The following is an 18072-nucleotide window of genomic DNA, read 5'->3' as shown; positions in this document are numbered from 1 at the left end:
TGCCGTTTCCAAGTCTAAAATATAGTTTAAAATATTACAGTCCAAAAAACACGTCATGTGCAGCGCCCTTACATTTTGATAGACAAAATAATAAGAAAAAAAATATATAATTAATTATATCAAGTTGCTCAAATGTTTCTAAAAATTCGCGTGTAGGTACGGCGAGAAGCCTTCACACCCAATATTCAGCTATTTACACAGTTATAATGGTTCGTACTCTGCACTTTGCAGCAACAGCAACAGGATCGTAACGTGGACATGTGTGCTAGTGGCGCCATCTACTGTTTTTATTCTTGATTCACAGGTTTGCGAGTTAGCAACAATTTCCACATTCGATTTACTGTAATTGCTTAAAGGATAGGTTCACAATTTTTCAAGCCTGTCTTAAAACAGTCAGGTGCCATATGAACATTGAAATAAGGTTATCTTGCCATAATCATTCCTCCTGTTCATAATGGCCATTAGAAGATCCCTTCATAAATGCTCTTACGGTGTAAGTGATGGGGGACAAAATCCAGTCCTCTTTCTGTGCAAAAATGTATTTAAAAGTTTATCTGAAGCTAATATGACGCTTTAGCAGTCCAGATTAGTCAAATCAAGTAGATATCTTTCAATGTTACAGTCTTTTTCGTGCCAAAGTCCCTCTTTTTGTTACTACACTTCCGCTGCAGCTCAACAGGGAAACACAAAGGCTGAGGACTGAGGACACACTGTGGATTTTGGCCCCCATCATTGAAAGCACATTTGAAGGGGATCTTTTAATAGCCAGTATGAACAGGAGGAATGATTACAGTGAGGAAAAACCTCTTTCAGTGTTCATTTGGGCACCTGACTGTTGTTTTAAGACAGACAGTCCCACTTTTTGTTACTATACTTCCACCGTAACTAAACAGAGAAACATAAGGAGGGAATTTGATGCTAAAAAGACCGTAAATGTGGCATAAATCCACTTGATATGACTAACTCAGACTGATGAAGCCTGATATAAAGCTTCAGCTAAATTTTTTAATGCATTTTTGCACAAAATGACTGTGAGGGCACACTGTGGATTTTGGCCCCCATCACTTACATTGTAAAAACATTTGAAGGGGATCTTTTAATAGCCAATATGAACAGGAGGAATGGTTATAGCGAGGAAAATCTCTTTCAGTGTTCATATGGGCACCTGATTGTTGTTTCAAGACGGACTTGAAAAAATTGTGAACCTGTCCTTTATGTAATATATTCTGAAACACTGTGTGTGTGTGTGTTAGAAAGTGAGAGCTCACCAACTGAACAAACTGTGGACATGAGACAAAGATGTTTTATGATTGGTTTTACTATACAAAATAATTTGTGACAGACTCTTACTCATAAAAAGAGGTATGACACATCATAGTTTAGCCTTTATAGCTTCTGCATGAAAAAATAGTTAATTCCTTGTATGAATTTCTAAGTTGTTTCAATCTTTTTTGAATTTGTATTGGTCTTCCATTATAAAAATGAAATACCAGCAATGTGATACCAGGTCCAAAAATGACTTTGTCTTTAAACAGACGTATCAAATCAAAATATCAAAATATTTAAGTATTTCTGTTCTTCACAGACAAGCTGTTGCTCTAGTATTAAAACATTTCTACCCATTCATAAAACATGGCTTTAAAAGTCTTTGAACGTAGACCAGATTTTCATTTTTTCCCATCAAGTTAAACATCTTGCGGGTTCCTGGTTCACTGTCAATGTCATATAAAAATTGTGAACATAAATAAAATACAATAAAAGTAAACTGGAGCAGATCCAAGCACAGTGAAAAGTTACAAGAAAAAGAAACGTCACTTTGTTTATCACTTTATGTGACAAACAAGCGGTTTACAAAATTTGAGAGTGGTTCGCCCATTTTTTGCAACCATAAGTTGGGTTTCCAGTGTTCAAAAAGCACATTTATAGCTACATTTAACATCAGAAGTTGGGGAAAGCAGTTTGCTAAACCACAAGTCCTTGTCAAGAAGCACTGAAGTTTGCAATCCTCCGTATAGAGCAGGCACATTTTGTCCTGATAAGCAGCCTGATAAGCATTGAGTGGCAAGGCAGTAGGATTGTCAGTGGTTCTTGCGATCCTCGTCTGGAGAGACTTTGTCAGCATCTCACTTTGACAAAAAACAGTTTCACTCCTTGCTGATAAACAGCACTGAGCAGTGAGGCATCACCAAAGCTCACATTTATGTTTAGGGTTCATAGGAGCATCTGCTTTGCAGCCAAAGTGCTTTGAGAATTCATGTGAATTGGAGATGGTGCCGATGACCCTGAATCTTGATGGACTGTGAGGATCTGTGATGACACCCTCATGTGAGCTTTCAGGAGTCCTGACAGAGCACCATACCTGCAAACATAATAAAGACGTAAATGAGAAGGAGACACAAATAAAGAATTTGCAGATTATTATGAGGTGTTATTAAGGTGCTTGGTATTCATTTCTTGTCATTACACCTCTTTAAAAGGATAGGTTTTTCAAGTCTGTCTTGTGCCCAAAGGAATATTAAAATAGGTTTTTCTTGCTATAATCATTCCTCCTGTTCATACTGGCCACTAGAAGATCCCTTCATAATGCACTTACAGTGTAAGTGATGGGGGACAAAATCCACAAAAAATGTATTTAAAAGTTTATCTGAAGAAGAATGAGTCAAATCAAGTAGATATCTATCAATGTTGGAGTTGTTTTAGTACCAAAGTCCCTCTTTTTGTTACTATACTTCAACACTGAGGAATCACAAAGAGGGAATTTGATGCTAAAAAGACTGTAAATGTGGCAGATATCCACTTGATATGACTAACTCAGACTGCCTCATATAAGCTTCTGATAAACTTTTAAATGCATTTTTTTTTTGCACAAAACGACTGTGTGGACACGCTGTGGATTTTGGCTCCCATCACTTACATTGAAAGCACATTTGAAAAGGATCTAACGAGGAATGATTACAGCAAGGAAAACCTTCAATGTTCATTTGGGCACCTGACTTGTTTTAAGACAGACTTGGAAAAACTTTGAACCTGTCCTGTAAGTGTTTTTTTTGTTTGTTTTTTTTAGGAAAATTTAAATTTCCTGTCCATCATGCATTTATTTGTTTGATAGCCAACTTCAGAAATATGGTGAGAACCAACAAATGAACAGTTGTATTAGTATGAAGACAGAACGTTCAAATCAGAAAGAAAGAAAACACTGTTACTGATACAAACCTGTGCAAATCCCACAAAAAACAGCTGATGGTTAGTCATTCCCAGTGCAGGCAGCGTGGCCTCCTCTCCGTTCTTTTTTATCCAGTTCACATAAGCCTTCAAAGCAACAAATGATCATGTTACACACATGCATTCAATGTTTTTCTCTCCACATGGATACAGAGCAATATAGACCAAGGAGAAAAAAAAACAACCCATAAATTTTAGGTCTTCCGCAGCTTTATTTTCACCTAAATTGAATCGAAGCTGCTTTTACTTCCATATGATTTGCTCATCTGCTTCATAGCTTATGACCTTTCATTACATGGAAAGAATGTGTGCATGTGAAGAAGTAACCAGAGGCGGACAAGGCCGCTCATAACCACCTGTTGCATTTCCAGGCTTCACAGTAAACCAGACAACCTGCTTTTTCCAATACAGATTAATGGACGTGACCCATAACAGCCCCAACAAATAAACTAATGCAGCGGATTATCTCGGATCTGTGTGATAGTTTCCCGATTTTATTAAACATGTCAGCTCACACTGCCTGTCCTTTACGTAATAATGTAAATAATTTCTTGTACCGGCATTTAGCTGTTTGTTTACATTGCTGACAGAAAGCTTTTTTCCCCCCATGTTTACAGTAATTCTCCTCAACCACAAACAGAAAGGTGAGTAATGTTTCCTGTCTGACATCAGACCTTGTAGGCGGCCTTGAGTCCACCGTTGTCAGCGATGTTTTCTCCCAGGGTGTGTCTTCCATTCAGAGGCTCCTGGTTGATACTGTAATTACCGTACTGCTCCACCATGCACTGGGTCTGCTTCTTGAAGGCCTCCACAGACGAGTTCTTCCACCAGGAACGCAGGTTTCCATCCTTGTCATATTCCCTCCCTTTGAATGACATTGTGAAATATTACTATTTTCCCTGCCACGTCATGCTGAAAGATACATTTAGTCCAATTATTTAGTATCAGAAGAGTGATGTTATTTGTCATCCCCTGAAATGTTAATTATTAAAAAAAAAAAAAATCCTAACCTTGGTCATCAAAAGCATGAGTCAGTTCATGTCCCATCACTACTCCAATTCCACCAAAGTTCAGAGCTCTGGGAAACAGACAAGTAAAGTTATATGTATTACATCCTATCACATTCCATTTGTGTGTATAGACTGCAATTTTGTTTAAACAATAGTTTGACGTTTTTGGAAATACACTTATTGGCTTTGTTTTTGAGAGTTAGATGAGTCCATTAATACCATTCACATATCAGTCCAGTAAATATGAAGCTACAGCCACTTAGCTTAGCATAAACACTGGAAACAGAGGGAAACAGCTGGCCTGGCTCGGTCCAAGAATACAAATTCCACCTACCAGTATCTCTAAAGTTCACTAATTCAAATGTTGTATCTTGTTTGTTTATTTTGTACAAAAACCAAAGTGTAAAAAAATACAATTTGTGGTTTTGTGAGCAGTCATGTTTTGGACTATTTCTTGGCTGACTTCCTGGAGTCTTGTTGTCATGGTGAGTTTGCCAAGCAACTAGGCCTTTATATCTACAGGAGCCTGGTTTTACACCTCTGAACTACTGCCCACATCTCAATTTTTTTCAATAGAATATTCAAATAAAATGAATGAATGAAGTGAAACAAAATGGCAATTTAGATCAGTCAGATTATCAGGGTATATCTACAGGACACATGTCTAATTAAAATAAACAAAAACAAAACAAAAACTTCCCTGTGTAATCTTAAAGGAAAGATTCACAATCTCAAAAAGTCTGTCTTAAAACAACAGTCAGGTGCCCAAATGAACACTGAAAGAGGTTTTTCCTCACTGTAATCATTCCTCCTGTTCATACTGGCTATTAAAAGATCCCCTTCAACTGTGCTTTCAATGATGGGGGCCAAAATCCACAGTGTGTCCTCAGTCCTCAGCCTTTGTGTTTCCCTGTTGAGCTGCAGCGGAAGTGTAGTAACAAAAAGAGGGACTTTGGCACGAAAAAGGCTGTAACGTTGAAAGATTTCTACTTGGTTTGACTAATCTGGAAAAGCTTCATATTAGCTTCAGATAAACTTTTAAATACATTTTTGCACAGAAGGAGGCTTGTGGATTTTGGCCCCCATCACTTACACTGTAAGTGTATTATGAAAGGATCTTCTAATGGGCAGTATGAACAGGAGGAACGATCATGACAAGAAAAACCTGTTTCAATGTTCATTTGGGTACCTGACTATTGTTTTAAGACAGACTTGAAAAATTGTGAACTAATCCTTTAAGTAGAATGCAGTGTATTTATATTTCTTTATTGTGATTTATACTTAAATGGTTTTTTAATACTCTTTGCTCTATGCCTCTTTTACATTTTTGTGTGCTTTTATTTCTATGGGGATATATTTATATATGTAATATGTTTCAATATTATATATGTAATATTAATACATGATTTAATAAACTTGAAAAACAATGTAGAAGACATACTTAGGCCAGGAACGACTATAGAATGGAGCTTGAAGGATTCCTGCTGGCAAAACCATCTCATTCTTGGTCGGGTTGTAATATGCGTTCACGGTTGGAGGAGTCATGCTCCACCTGCAAAAACAAGGAACACAGAGCCACCACATGAGGCTGACATCGAGGCCACAACAAATTCAGAATATTGATTCTGCCTGGTCTGCTGTGCCATGCCGACTGCAGATCAGTTTGGAAGGCATGGGAAACCCTGATCCGTCCCCTCCCCCCATAGCCTAATTAGAGACAAGGATCAGTTCAGCGGAGAGAAGTTGGTTGCCTGGGAACATTTGTGGATGGCAGCAGTATTCTGCTGAGTCAGTATAATGGGAATTTGTCCCTGTCAGAGTGAGCAACCTCCTCTCCGACAAGCAGAACGGTGGGGGATGAGGGCTGCAGGGAGCAACTCACTGGTTTCTGTTTGGAGTTTTCCTCAGCTGGTCCGCCGTCACTCTGGCTGAGAAGTTGTAGTACTGCATGACATTTTGGAAGTACAGTTCTGACACCACTTCAAACTAACAGAAAAGGAATCAAAAGAGAAAGAAAAATAGAGTTAAGTGTTTTAATGAAACAAAAGAGTGACATAACATTTGGCACATATGACCAGTTCCACATTTACCTACATCATTGAACACTTTGTCCAGCTTTGTGGCGTTCATGATGAACTCTGGATATCCAACCATGTTGTATATTGCATCTGCCTGTGAAAAATGAGATTAAAAATTTTTTTAAAAACTGTCCAAGAAATATTTTCACACCAGGTGGCACTGCTGTATTTCTCAGTAACTTCAGCACAGTTCAACAGAATAAAGCAGGAGGAGGAAAACGTCTGTCAACATCTTTCTCCCACCTTTTCTTTTGCTGCTTTTTTTGTTTCAGAGTCCATCCAGCTCACATATTTCAGGCTGTCCTCAAACGCCCATTTGATGTCTGCAACCATATCTTCAGCCTTAAACACAGACAAAAAAAGAGAGTGAAGTCAGAAACACATTTTCACACACAGTGGGAGCAAGCCATTGTGATTGAAGGACTTTGAGATGCGTACAATGGCCTTGCTGTCCTCAGAAAAGGTGGCTTTGACAAACATGGCTCCGAGAGCAAAGCCCAGGGCGCTGTCGGTGTCGCTGACGCACAGCTTCCAGCGCGGAGTGCAGCTCTGCAACGTCAAATAAACACATCAGGACATGTTGAATAAATACATCCCCCACATTTTCTTACAATGTTAGATATCATCACGTCACGTCAGATTTAGTTCAACCCATTTTTTTCTGCTTCACTTAGTCGCTTCCTACATTTCCCACACTGGATGACTAAGAGCAGAGAACGTGGGTGGACTTGTTGCTTTCTGCTGTGGGCAAAATGTGTAGGTGGAGAGAACAGTAGTGATAGTGAGACAGTAGCAGAGCAAGAGTGTGAGAGTATGTCTATTGAGAGTACTTATTCTAATAATACACCACTATGTCTCTCTGTATAGCCCTGTGAGAGTGAATCCTGAAGAGGAAGAGTGTGTATAAAGAACTGATGGATGGATGAATTTCTCTTTTTATAGTTTAAAAAAAGATCTCTAACACTTGTCGTTTAAAAACGAGAAAAACCTTCACACACACTGTCTCTTGCTTACTGCTGGGGTATTAATCAGTTTAAAAAGTTTTATTCTGACTGAGCTGTTCTCATTTTTATTCAAGTGACACTTTCCTCCAACTTATGTATCACATATTCAAGTGTGCAGAGACTTTTTTCAATCTCTATACAGGAAGGAAACATGTAAACCAACGCCTACGCTATTGACACATCTTTGTGATAGAATTACAAAACTATACCAGCATACATAATGCTCTTTTTTTGGTTACGGCAAGTTTTTTGTTATATATACAATACATGAAACATAAGCTGTAACTTCTACCATTAACATTCTGAAAAAACCCTTAGGAGCTATAGCGCAGCTCATTTGTCAAACACAGAAAATAGTGGTGATGTTGTTGAGAAATTGGTGACCTCTGAGCTCAGTGCTCTTGAGACTAAGCAGAGCTGTTATCTGTCTGCAGACTCAAAGACACAGTGTTCCCTCTAAAGGACTAAGTGTTTGGTTTTCTTTCTTCTTTTTTTTTTAAAGACAAAATGACAACAACACTCCCGACATACCAACTCTTGGCCTGTTAACAATGAACTGAAGCGATGCAAACGGAGGTAACAGAGACAGCAGAACACCAGTGGCAATGAATAGCGGATGGAAGTGATTTCATTGGGGAAACGAGTTGCATCCTAATACGTAAAGGTCCATTTCACTTAGGGATGAACTATTGAGTGACATCCACCCACCAAAAAGCCTTGAAAAGCCTTTTTTTTTTTGGCCATTTTCTAAATTTGAATCAACAAAAACCATCTAATATCTTAGTTGTTCACACTAAAACTTTCATTAAGTTCAAACAGAAAAGTTTTCCCCTCTTTTTATGATCAAATGTGATTTTTTTTAGGACAAAATTTCTAGAATTATTGAGGAAAATGTGCATGTTCATCACAATTTTTTAATTATATTCACAAAAGTTAAATACGTTCAATGTCCAGCAACCATCTCTCCGTCTATCTTAAAACAATTATTCTACATGTTAACCTCATAATCAAAATCTCACGCTCAACCGGCGAATCACTTGACAGCTGCTAAAAAAAAAACCAGTCCCTATATGACAAAGTTATTATCAGGTGAAAGGAAGGACAAAGACAAATGGAGCTGCATGTATACGTAGATAAAGAGGAACAAGGTCAGAGTGAGGAAATGAGGAGTGTCCTGAGCAAGCGACGGCAAGTTGTAAATCTGTGCACATAGGCACAGATGGAAAAAGAGACACAGCTGCACTCTCACATAAAACAGATACACAAAGAGACACACACGTAGAAAGTTTGCGTTTGTTATTACAGCTTGACCCCAGTGGAAAACAAGGCCGGAGGAACAGGATCTTACTCAGATAAGAGCTGGGGTCACTGGAGACTTCTCAGTAAAATTCTACTTCTAGTCTTTCTTTTCTGGTAACAACTCAAAAAACATTTGAGTGAACTTAGATGTTTCTATTCGGTAAAAATGCATTCCTGTATCTGGATGAGAATCTGCCAGCAGGTCAAAACATGTACGTTGCTGTTTTTTTTTTTTATTTCACTTTTCATCTGCTTAATCCTACAGCTATGTTTGAATCTGTGTCACGCTGGATTATAGTGATTGTAAAAGGTCTAAATGTTCATCTCTCACCTTCTTGGTTCCGTACATGACCTCGAGGAAGCGCTGCTCAGCATCCTGGAACCTTTGATCCAAAATGGAGACCATCTTCCTCACCACCTTCATTATCATGTAGTTGTTGAGTAGGCTGGAAAGAAAACATTTAATTATTTTTTTTTTTACTCTCCTCTTATACTGCTTACAGGATAGGTTCACAAAAGTCTGTCTTAAAACAACAGTCAGGTGCCCAAATGAGCATTGAGAGAGGTTTTCCTCGCTGTAATCATTCCTCTTATTCATACTGGCTCTTAAGAGATCCCTTTTAAATGTGTTTTCAATGTGATGGGAGCCAAAATCCACAGTGTGTCCACACAGTCATTTTGTGCAAAAATGCGTGTAAAAGTTTATCTAAAACTTATATGAGGCTTCAGCAGTCTGAGTTAATCATATCAAGGTGGATATCTGATACATTTACAGTCTTCTTAGCATCAAATTCCCTCTTTGTGTTTCCTCGGATAGTGTTTCCCTGTTGAGCTGTGGTGGAAGAATAGTAACAAAAAGAGGAACTTCGGCGCTAAAAACACTGTAACATTGAAGGATATCTACTTGAGTTGACTAATCTGGAGGGCTGAAGCTTCATATTAGCTTCAGATAAACTTTTAAATACATTTTTGCACAGAAGGAGGCTTGTGGATTTTGGCCTCCATCACTTACACTGTAAGCGCATTATGAAGGGATCTTCTAGTGGCCAGTATGAACAGGAGGAATGATTATGGCAAGAAAAACCTCCTCCTTTCCATCTTATTGTTTTTCATTATACATAAGAGTGAACACATATTTACATTTACATAGTAGTATATAGTCTGTATTTGACACATAAATGGAAAAACTATTACATATGAAGTGTCTGACCTTTTATCTGTTTTATTTATGAGGATAGAAACTTTCTGGAGGTATTCTTTGGCATAAACAACCACCGGCTCTGACTCGTTGAGCGGTACGGGAGCGAACACTTCTGTGAGGTACGGCATCCAGTCCACTGCAGGAGCCAGAGTCTGCCAAGGCACGGATAAAACACAGACACACAAAACAAACACAGAGGTAGAGTTTCTTTAAAGGAAAGCAGCAAAGGCGTAGGAACAGTCACGATGTGTAGAAAACGCTGATACAGTCAAACCAGGAGACGCTCACCGTCAGGTCTTTGGCCTGCATCTTATGGTAGATGAGCTCCTCGTCCCTTCTCTCCTCCTGAGGGACTGTTATGTTGGCCAGGGTGGTTTCAAAGTCCACAATCTCCTCCATCAGCGCTCGAGTCTTCTCCTTCGGGCCACCGAGAAGAGTCCCTAACTCCATTAGGAAGTTGAGGTATGCTGTCAGATACTGCAAAGTCCAAGAAAGCAGCGCAGTGAGGAGTGTGTGTGTGATAGAATTCAATTAGGAAAGTAATCCTAAACTATGCAAATAAAAGCTACTATGCAGAGGGGGAAATATTTCTCTTTAATATTTCTTGACTTTCTTTTAATGAGCCTTTGGGTATTTTTTCAAACTCTAACTGAATTATATTTTCATTACAAAGCCATCTTAGATTTCTGATCTGATTGAGCTTCAATATGATGACTTCTACTTTCCAACTTTAGCCTCTGTGGAACCAGTGTAATGCTGTGAACAAATTCCCCACAGTACCTTTTCATTTGCTGTTTTATTGAGGTAGTAATCCCGTGAAGGTAGTCCCAGGCTGGACTGATCCACCTACAGTAAAGAAGTAAAAAGAAACATCCTATGACGTTCAGCTCGCTCCCTCATTTCATCACTCACAAACAAGCTTTTGTTTTCATTTTTGCGCTGCCAGCATGTGGGCTAAAAGTAGATGCTCTACAAAGATCATATCTCTACCACTTGTTACGGTCTTATGACACCATACAAAGGAAGCGTGAAACCAAGGGCACTGCGATAATGAATGGATTGTCCCCAGAATATCGATAGAGATAGAATCGGTCACCTTAGTGTTGCCTGTAAAAGCTGCTTATGAAGTGAATTTCAATGTGAATGTGAAAAGTCTGTTGGGATGTATTTTCTGATGATTTCAGATGAATATGTTATTCAAACAGAAGAAGCCCTTAAAAGCAGCCTGTATACAAATATCTCTGACCCTCTCACCTGGATGATGTTACTGTTGGAGTTTTTGGAGTCAGTGCTGACGAACACTGTGAAGAAAGGCGAGGTGCGATAGTTTGCTGACACTTTACGCAGAACTTGCTGGAAGTTGTCCTTGTCCCAGTCTTCAGTCAGGGCCCACCCTCCTATCTGAAACAGACAGTGTTGGGGGGTAGACACTCAGAGACTGCTGGAGGTAAGGAAACTTGATTTTTTTTTTTTTACTGGAAATTAGTGATGTTTGATGTCTGACCGCTTTAAGAAATAAGCATACCTGTCTGATTAGCTCCTGTAGTGGCTTAGCTCCTAAGTCCTCAATCTTGGCCTCATTCATGCAGGCTTGATAATATCGCTGAGCCTTTTCCTCAGCTTTGCTCAAACCTTTCATCGTTGTGTTTTCTGCCCAAGTAAATAAAAAAGATAAATGACTTGAATGAAAAACAAGCTGATTTCCTCAGCTCTGTAAAATGAGCCGGAAAAGGAGTAAAGGCAGCTGAGGACACTGAATAGCACTCAAGTAAGAACCCTTACCTAATAAATGCTTCATTACAAGCATGTTGTGCTCCCACAGGTTGCTGAAAGGTCCCCAGCGGGACTTGCCCTCAGGGAGGGGATTGTTCTTCACCCAGCCCCCACAGGCAAAGCTGTAGAAGTCATGGCAGGGGTCTACGGAGCGGTCCAGGGCTCCCATGACTGCGCTGGACACAGTAATGCAGGGCTCTGTTAGGCACACGCCTGGGTGAGCTGCAAGAGAAAAGAGACTTTTTTTTAAAAAAAAAAAAAGATGTTTGCATCACAGATACTTCTCTTGTAAACCCTCAGCTTTATTACCCCTCAAATGTGGGAAACGCTTTCTCTCTGTAAAAAACATTTTTGAGGGCCACAGTGGATAATGTGAAAATATTTCACAGTAGGACATCCAAATATGCGTGTTGGTTTTCAGAGCATCTGGAAAGGATTATTTTTATAAGAGGTAAAAGCCAAGATATACAACCTGGAGGGAATATTTCTCCTTGTTGAAGTCCTTTATAAATAATTAACTGTGATGTCTTCAGAGGAAGGAATGTCACAAGTTAATTATTGGCAACTTAATCGTGTAACTGATAAATGAATAGACAACAGATACCCAGATGATGGTGACTCACTTTTCTTTTAACATGGCTAGTGAACAAACCTCATTGCTCCTTGGCCTCGGTAATGACCTAAATATGGCTTCTAAAAATACTTTTTTTTGCAGAAAAAGGACATTTTGTGTTTTCTAGAATATTGTTAAGAAGTGACTAGAGGATCAGCACAGAGGCTTTTCACTGCTCTGTGTTATTTTTTTAGAGTCTTAACATAAGGAATACTTGACTCGAACAACAGCTGTTTCACAGGAAGAGCTTTAGAAAATGTTATAAGTGTTTTGAATAGTTTAAGAGCTAGTCATTGTAATTCCTGTATAGCACAGAGCACAATGCCAGGAGACGACTCAGCTCTAACACTTGACATACTGTAAAGACTTTCACCGTCAGCCCATATAAGGCAGGAGGCAGAGACAAAGTTATCACCAGTGAAAAGGTTATTACCCCAAGGAGAATTCATCCTTGTTCCTTTTATTATTTCAAAGTGTGATCAGACATGCAGGTCTGAATGGGAGGAAGTAGCATTAAGTTTCCCATGGTAAATTTGAGGAAACCAACACAGATGAGACGCCGCCTGGCTGTGATGGTAAATCCACAAGCCCTTTTTCCGTAATGAACAAGCTCAAGGGAGAGATTTAGAGTTGTTTTTAGGCAGCTTAGCTTAAGGTGTGGCTTTGGTTTCATAAAAATAAACCACATCACACCACCACATTAACACCCTCTCGTGGCGTACAGATCTTTTTCTAACTGGTCTTTTTCTTCAGATAAAACTACACTTTGGTGATCATATCAGTTACAATAACTGGCAATACTTAGTGACTATCGTCCGATTATTTGGGGGGGTGTCCCATGTTATATTTATTTTAGTTAAATATGTTTGACTGTATATAATGTATACAAAATAATTATACTTGGTTATTTTTGAATGCTTGGAGGACAAACGTCAAGACAAGAAAACAGCAATTCCACTTTGTTTCCAAAGATGGTTACAATAAATGATTTCTGTAAAACATTTGGAAAAACTTGGAGACTCATTAGTTGTATTTCTACTCCTTATTCCATTTTAGCGTTTTTAAAAACTTGAATTGTCAGTCTACATGTCCTTCACAATTTCTGGCACCTCTAGCTTAAGACAAGATAAACTTATGGCTTTTTAATACTAATATAAACAAAAGTATTGTTAATTAAGCCCTTCTCCTTTTTATGTACTGTATCTTTACATTAAAATATTTCTCTTTTTGGTAAACTTTGTTCTTTGATTATTTTTTTTAGTTAACAAACATCATAATAAAAAGAAAAAAAAAACCTGAGCTTTCATCTGGGCTCCGCAGATCTTTCTTTGCTGTGTATGTCAAGTTTAAACAGAACCTCAGACTCACTCTGTTTGTAGAAGACACCGGTTGTGATGAGGGATATGAAGAGGCCTAAAGACACCACACACACTAAAAACAGCAGCCTCCTCTCTCTCTGTGTCCTCTCTGGCCAACACGAGGGACCGCGGCCGTGCAGAAGAGTCACCTGCGCAAACACGCAAACACACAAAACGACCTTTAAGTGCTTAATTTAATCCATTAGTCAAATATGACAAGACATGAATTGACAAACACATAAAGACACTTAATAATGATATTTTGTTGAACTAATACAGTGTGGGAAAATATTATGTGGTGTGTAGTCAGCTTTTGGGGGATCTGATGACAGGTTTGGTTTCAAAGCACAATGGCTTCTCAATCGCTGTGCTTTCAACCCTCATACACAGAAAAGGTTATGCATTCTTCTATTGTTCCCTAACTTCTAGTTTAACATGCTCTCATAAAAAGGATATTTTCCTTTTGCTCCAGATATGGAAAAAAGACACAATGATCACGTTGAACCATATCAGCTGCTTTTGTGTTTTACCTGTAAATGATGATGAAGCTAACCAAGGACAGACAAGTAGCCAGTTTACAGATATTCAACATCATAAAAGCTCCTTGATCATCAGCATGCAAGAATTTCAGCCCATACTTTTTTTTTTTTCTTTTTAAATCAGTGATTCAAACCAGCACACCCTGCTCCTGCACTTTTTGTAGTGAATGCTGTTTCAGCTAAAGCTGCCAAGGGAATTTATTTCCTACAGGAATGATTCCAAGAGCCACTCACAAATCGTTCACAGGACACATTTAGCACTCTGGCCACTCTTTGAGTATCCCCACTGTAAATAAATGCCAGATCTTAGACCTCACATATATCCTGTGGAAGTCAATTACCCCTGAAGTGTATATAAGGATCCAGTTTTCTGCTATTAGCTAAGATGAGAGTTCAACAGTCAAACTTAATGTGACCAAATCAAATGCCAAAGCCTCAGTGGCTTCTTAATCCCAGGAGCTCAGCTTTTTGGGTTGGTTTGGACCTAAACCCTGTTTCTAAGTGTAATTGAGAAAATCCCACTGCCAAGCCTTTGCACTTTCCATCTGTACTTCATTGCAGTCTCTTGAAACCGCATTTTATTACTCCGAAAACCACTGCAAAACGATGAAGGGAGACTCATGTCAAAGTCTTGAATTCAAGCACTCTGTTTGAGCTCTTCAGGTATATTTATGGTCAAATAAAGTATGTAAGGAATGGCTTTGCTAAGGGGTCTCAGCGCCTTGTTCTGACGTTCAGAAGTAGAAGAAACCGCCTTTAAAAGACTGAACAGAGATTCTAGAGAACACTGTTTTGCTGCGCCATCTTTTACAACCCTAAATAACAGATACACTAACAGAAAACACTGTGAGACAATTTAATAGAGATTACTAAAGCACGTTTTAATATGAATTTTGATGTAATACTTATTCTAGGATGGATTAAATGATAGCAGCCTGGTGCATCTGGATGTGTACAGTTTGATGTTTAACAAAGCATTTGTATTCTCAGGTTTATTAGTAGAAATTCAGATTATTTGATCAGAAACATCACAATTATAAAGGATTTAAGATTATTAAGGTCTTACAGTATAATGACTCATTAAACAACAGTTACGTGTGTTGGGCTTATATTCAGTGACAGCCATTCCTTTGTTAAAAGAAATGTCAATGTTTTTAAATAGTGGATTGTGTGCCACCATCTGCAAAATGACCTACATCTCTGACAAAACAAGAGTTTAATTCAAGGAGCTTGATTCTACACAAACCACAGAATGAGGTTTATTGTAGGGTCTGTAAACTGTGCAGCAACAGACATCGACACACATATTGTACACCGCATGAGTGATAATAAACAAGCCGTGTAAAACAAAGGACGGTTGAGTAACATCATTGTAAATGGTACAGACAAAAATAACTGCATTAACTGTAATAATGTAGTTTTTATCCCTTATACCAGTGTGGAGAACACTTAACATCATCATCCCATAGCTTATTTTTTTCATCCCTCTGTTATCCAAGTGAGCACTTAATTATGCATTAGCAGTAAAGCAAATACACTACAACTATTACTACTAGCTCGCCTCTGCATGTCAAGCTTCACTGTTCAACATGAAGCATCTGTTTAGCAGGTTGGCCTCTGTAACATATTAGGAAGGCTTTTTGAAATTTAGGTGTCCAAAGAAACGTGTTGTCTTTCAACGAGAGGAAACAAAACACTTTGTATTATACTGCAAACATTAGCCAACAGATCAAAACCAACAAATTATGGACATACAAGAATGTAAAATGTGAAATGTTTCAGCAGAAAACGCCATCTGATGGGTTTAATGCTGTGAGAAGGGTTTTATTGATTGCCACATTTTTAGTTGAATTATTTCTTTATGTGTTTTGCTGGTTTCATCGACTAATGTCTTATTAACACTTTTCAAGATGGCACTCATGATAACACAAAAATAGTTCATCTGCAGTTCAAGCTGTTGACATTTTTTGCAAAGGCAAGCTTTAATCCTGACAGCAGTGTCAGTTTTCATAAGGAGTGAAATCTTAAAACGCCTTTACTTATTTTCTAATAATAATAATACTACAGCAAAGTCACAAAGCCATTAGTTTATTTTTAGCACAGGGCGTTTATCTTGTTTACCTGCATGGGTGATGATGGGTAGATCTCGTCACCGGTGGAATCCACCAGGTCTTCCTCATCCAGCGTGGCTCTCTTATACGTTGACATCTGAAAAGTCAAATGCAGAAAAGACTCTCTCAGTGCTTCCATGCTCCTTCTAGCCCCTCCGCTCTCCCACTGAGGTGTGTGAGAGAATGTTTGTGTGTGTGTGTGTGTGACGTCTATTCCTCGGCAGTCTCCGAGGCTTCAGGGTAGGGTTTCCCTCTAAAATCCATCAGGAGGAATCTGGTTTGTCTGGTTGGAGCTCTTCCACTCATACACTGAGTTGACTATCAAAGAATGTGTCAGTCCTCTCCCTTCCAAGGCACTTTTATGGTCCCCTCAACCCTAACAACACCTCTAATAGCCCCCATGGCGTCTGGCAAACGTCACGACACCAACAACACACTCCTCACGAAAATCCTTGTAAGTTCTCCTCATGGGTCCTCTTTTCCTCTTTTGTGGGCAAACTTCTTTTTTTTTTTTTTTTTCCTGGACTTCCTTCTCAGCCCAGTCTATGCAAACACGGCACGAGAGAAGACGGAAGTAGTGAAAAACAGGAAGGAGCAGTGACTTGAGCAACTTACATGTGTGTGATTACGTATGTGTGTGTGTGTGTGTGTGTGTGTGTGTGTGTGTGTGTGTGTGTGTATGCATTCCCAAATGTGGTTTCACTTAGATTTAGGGAGGGGCCCTCAGAGTTGTAGTTCACACCCTGTGTCTTTTCTATAGGACATGATACACTCGGGGGAGGAGCCCAGAAAAAAAAAACAAAAAAAACACCCTCCTCCTACTACATGCTTGTAGTCGCTGCCCATGGTAACCGTTACCTGATAGGCATGACAGTCAGTTCCCCTCCTGTTTAACCCCTCACCCGCACGGCCACTAACACACCATCCCAAACACTGCATTTTAAACTGTTTTCTCTTTATTAAAAGCAAGAATGAGTTAGACTATTGAAAGGTATTTAAAGTTAATTTAATATAAAAGCTATAGGTTTAATAAGAAACCACCAGATGTTACAATTAATAAGCAAACATCCATTTATGACAGCTCCAGTGTCTCGCTCTCTCTCTCCCTTTTGTCCTGTTGTGTGTGTGTGTTGGTACGTAGCAGGTCTTTGGACGGGTGGAGCCGAGGTGCCATTGAGTACTAACTGGGAACACCTGGCCAGTGTCCCAGAACTTAGTTAAGCCGCCTGCTTTGATTCCAGTTCTCTGATCTCTTCCCCACTCTCTGAGCCTTGTGTGTTTTTTTGCATTACCTTTTTTGGTTTTGTTTTACACTGACAACACGAACCTCACATTAGTCAACGCATTCATACACTTCCAAACGTCACCGATAGTGACTTTCACATCCATCCGACGATGTAGAAATGTACGTATCTTTTCAAAATTCAAGTTAATTCGTGTAAAACAATCTTATTTTCTGATGTATTATCATAGATGCACATAGAGTAGAATGTTTTACTGCAAATATGCAAACCAATATTTAAAGTTTAGCATTTTGCTTTAAAAAAAAAACTTACTTACAAGATTAATTGATCATCAGAATTGTTTCTGATTAATTTTCAGGTGATCAACTACCCAAACAACTGACCTATCTTTTCAGTTCAAAAAATAAATAACACTAATACAGAAACTGGCCTGTTCCAGTAAAGCATTTAAAGATACAATCTGTGAACTGAATGTGAAACAAACCAAACACAAAGACCGAAACCTGCGGCTTGACCAAAAATATCGACTAACAACAGACAACAACTTAATCTCACATGATACACCACCACGTTCTTACAACACTGCTGTGTGAACTTTGAGGAACCGTGTATAACGAACC

At 38.9% G+C, this 18072-nt stretch overlaps 1 protein-coding gene across 1 annotated transcript; it reads right to left on the bottom strand.

Annotated features, from left to right (window-relative positions):
* Positions 1-1300: 1300 nt before the first annotated feature.
* On the bottom strand, positions 1301-16781 carry ece1 (endothelin converting enzyme 1). Its single transcript, XM_067586537.1, has 18 exons — positions 16219-16781; positions 13569-13707; positions 11597-11809; positions 11340-11464; positions 11069-11215; positions 10595-10660; positions 10103-10291; positions 9824-9966; positions 8945-9059; positions 6749-6859; positions 6554-6652; positions 6327-6404; positions 6115-6218; positions 5674-5784; positions 4233-4300; positions 3897-4087; positions 3214-3309; positions 1301-2359 (listed from the first exon to the last, which is right to left on the bottom strand). Exons 1-18 carry the CDS (start codon positions 16345-16347, stop codon positions 2183-2185), a joined length of 2301 nt encoding a protein of 766 aa, XP_067442638.1. The 5' UTR covers positions 16348-16781; the 3' UTR covers positions 1301-2182.
* Positions 16782-18072: the final 1291 nt, after the last annotated feature.

This window comes from Thunnus thynnus, chromosome 4 (genome assembly GCF_963924715.1).
Source record: "Thunnus thynnus chromosome 4, fThuThy2.1, whole genome shotgun sequence".
Lineage (NCBI taxonomy): Eukaryota > Metazoa > Chordata > Actinopteri > Scombriformes > Scombridae > Thunnus > Thunnus thynnus.
This window is presented reverse-complemented; position numbering and strand designations above follow the sequence as displayed.

What these genes read in the sequence shown, in the direction of transcription:
- ece1 (XM_067586537.1), bottom strand. Translation starts at nt 16,347, where the DNA reads ATGGAAGCACTGAGAGAGTCTTTTCTGCATTTGACTTTTCAGATGTCA. An exon ending in TGGACAAAGTGTTCAATGAT is followed by an intron (nt 6,219 to 6,326) that starts GTAGGTAAATGT and finishes CTTTTCTGTTAG; the next exon opens with TTTGAAGTGGTGTCAGAACT. An exon ending in TTTTTGTGGGATTTGCACAG is followed by an intron (nt 2,360 to 3,213) that starts GTTTGTATCAGT and finishes TTATGTTTGCAG; the next exon opens with GTATGGTGCTCTGTCAGGAC.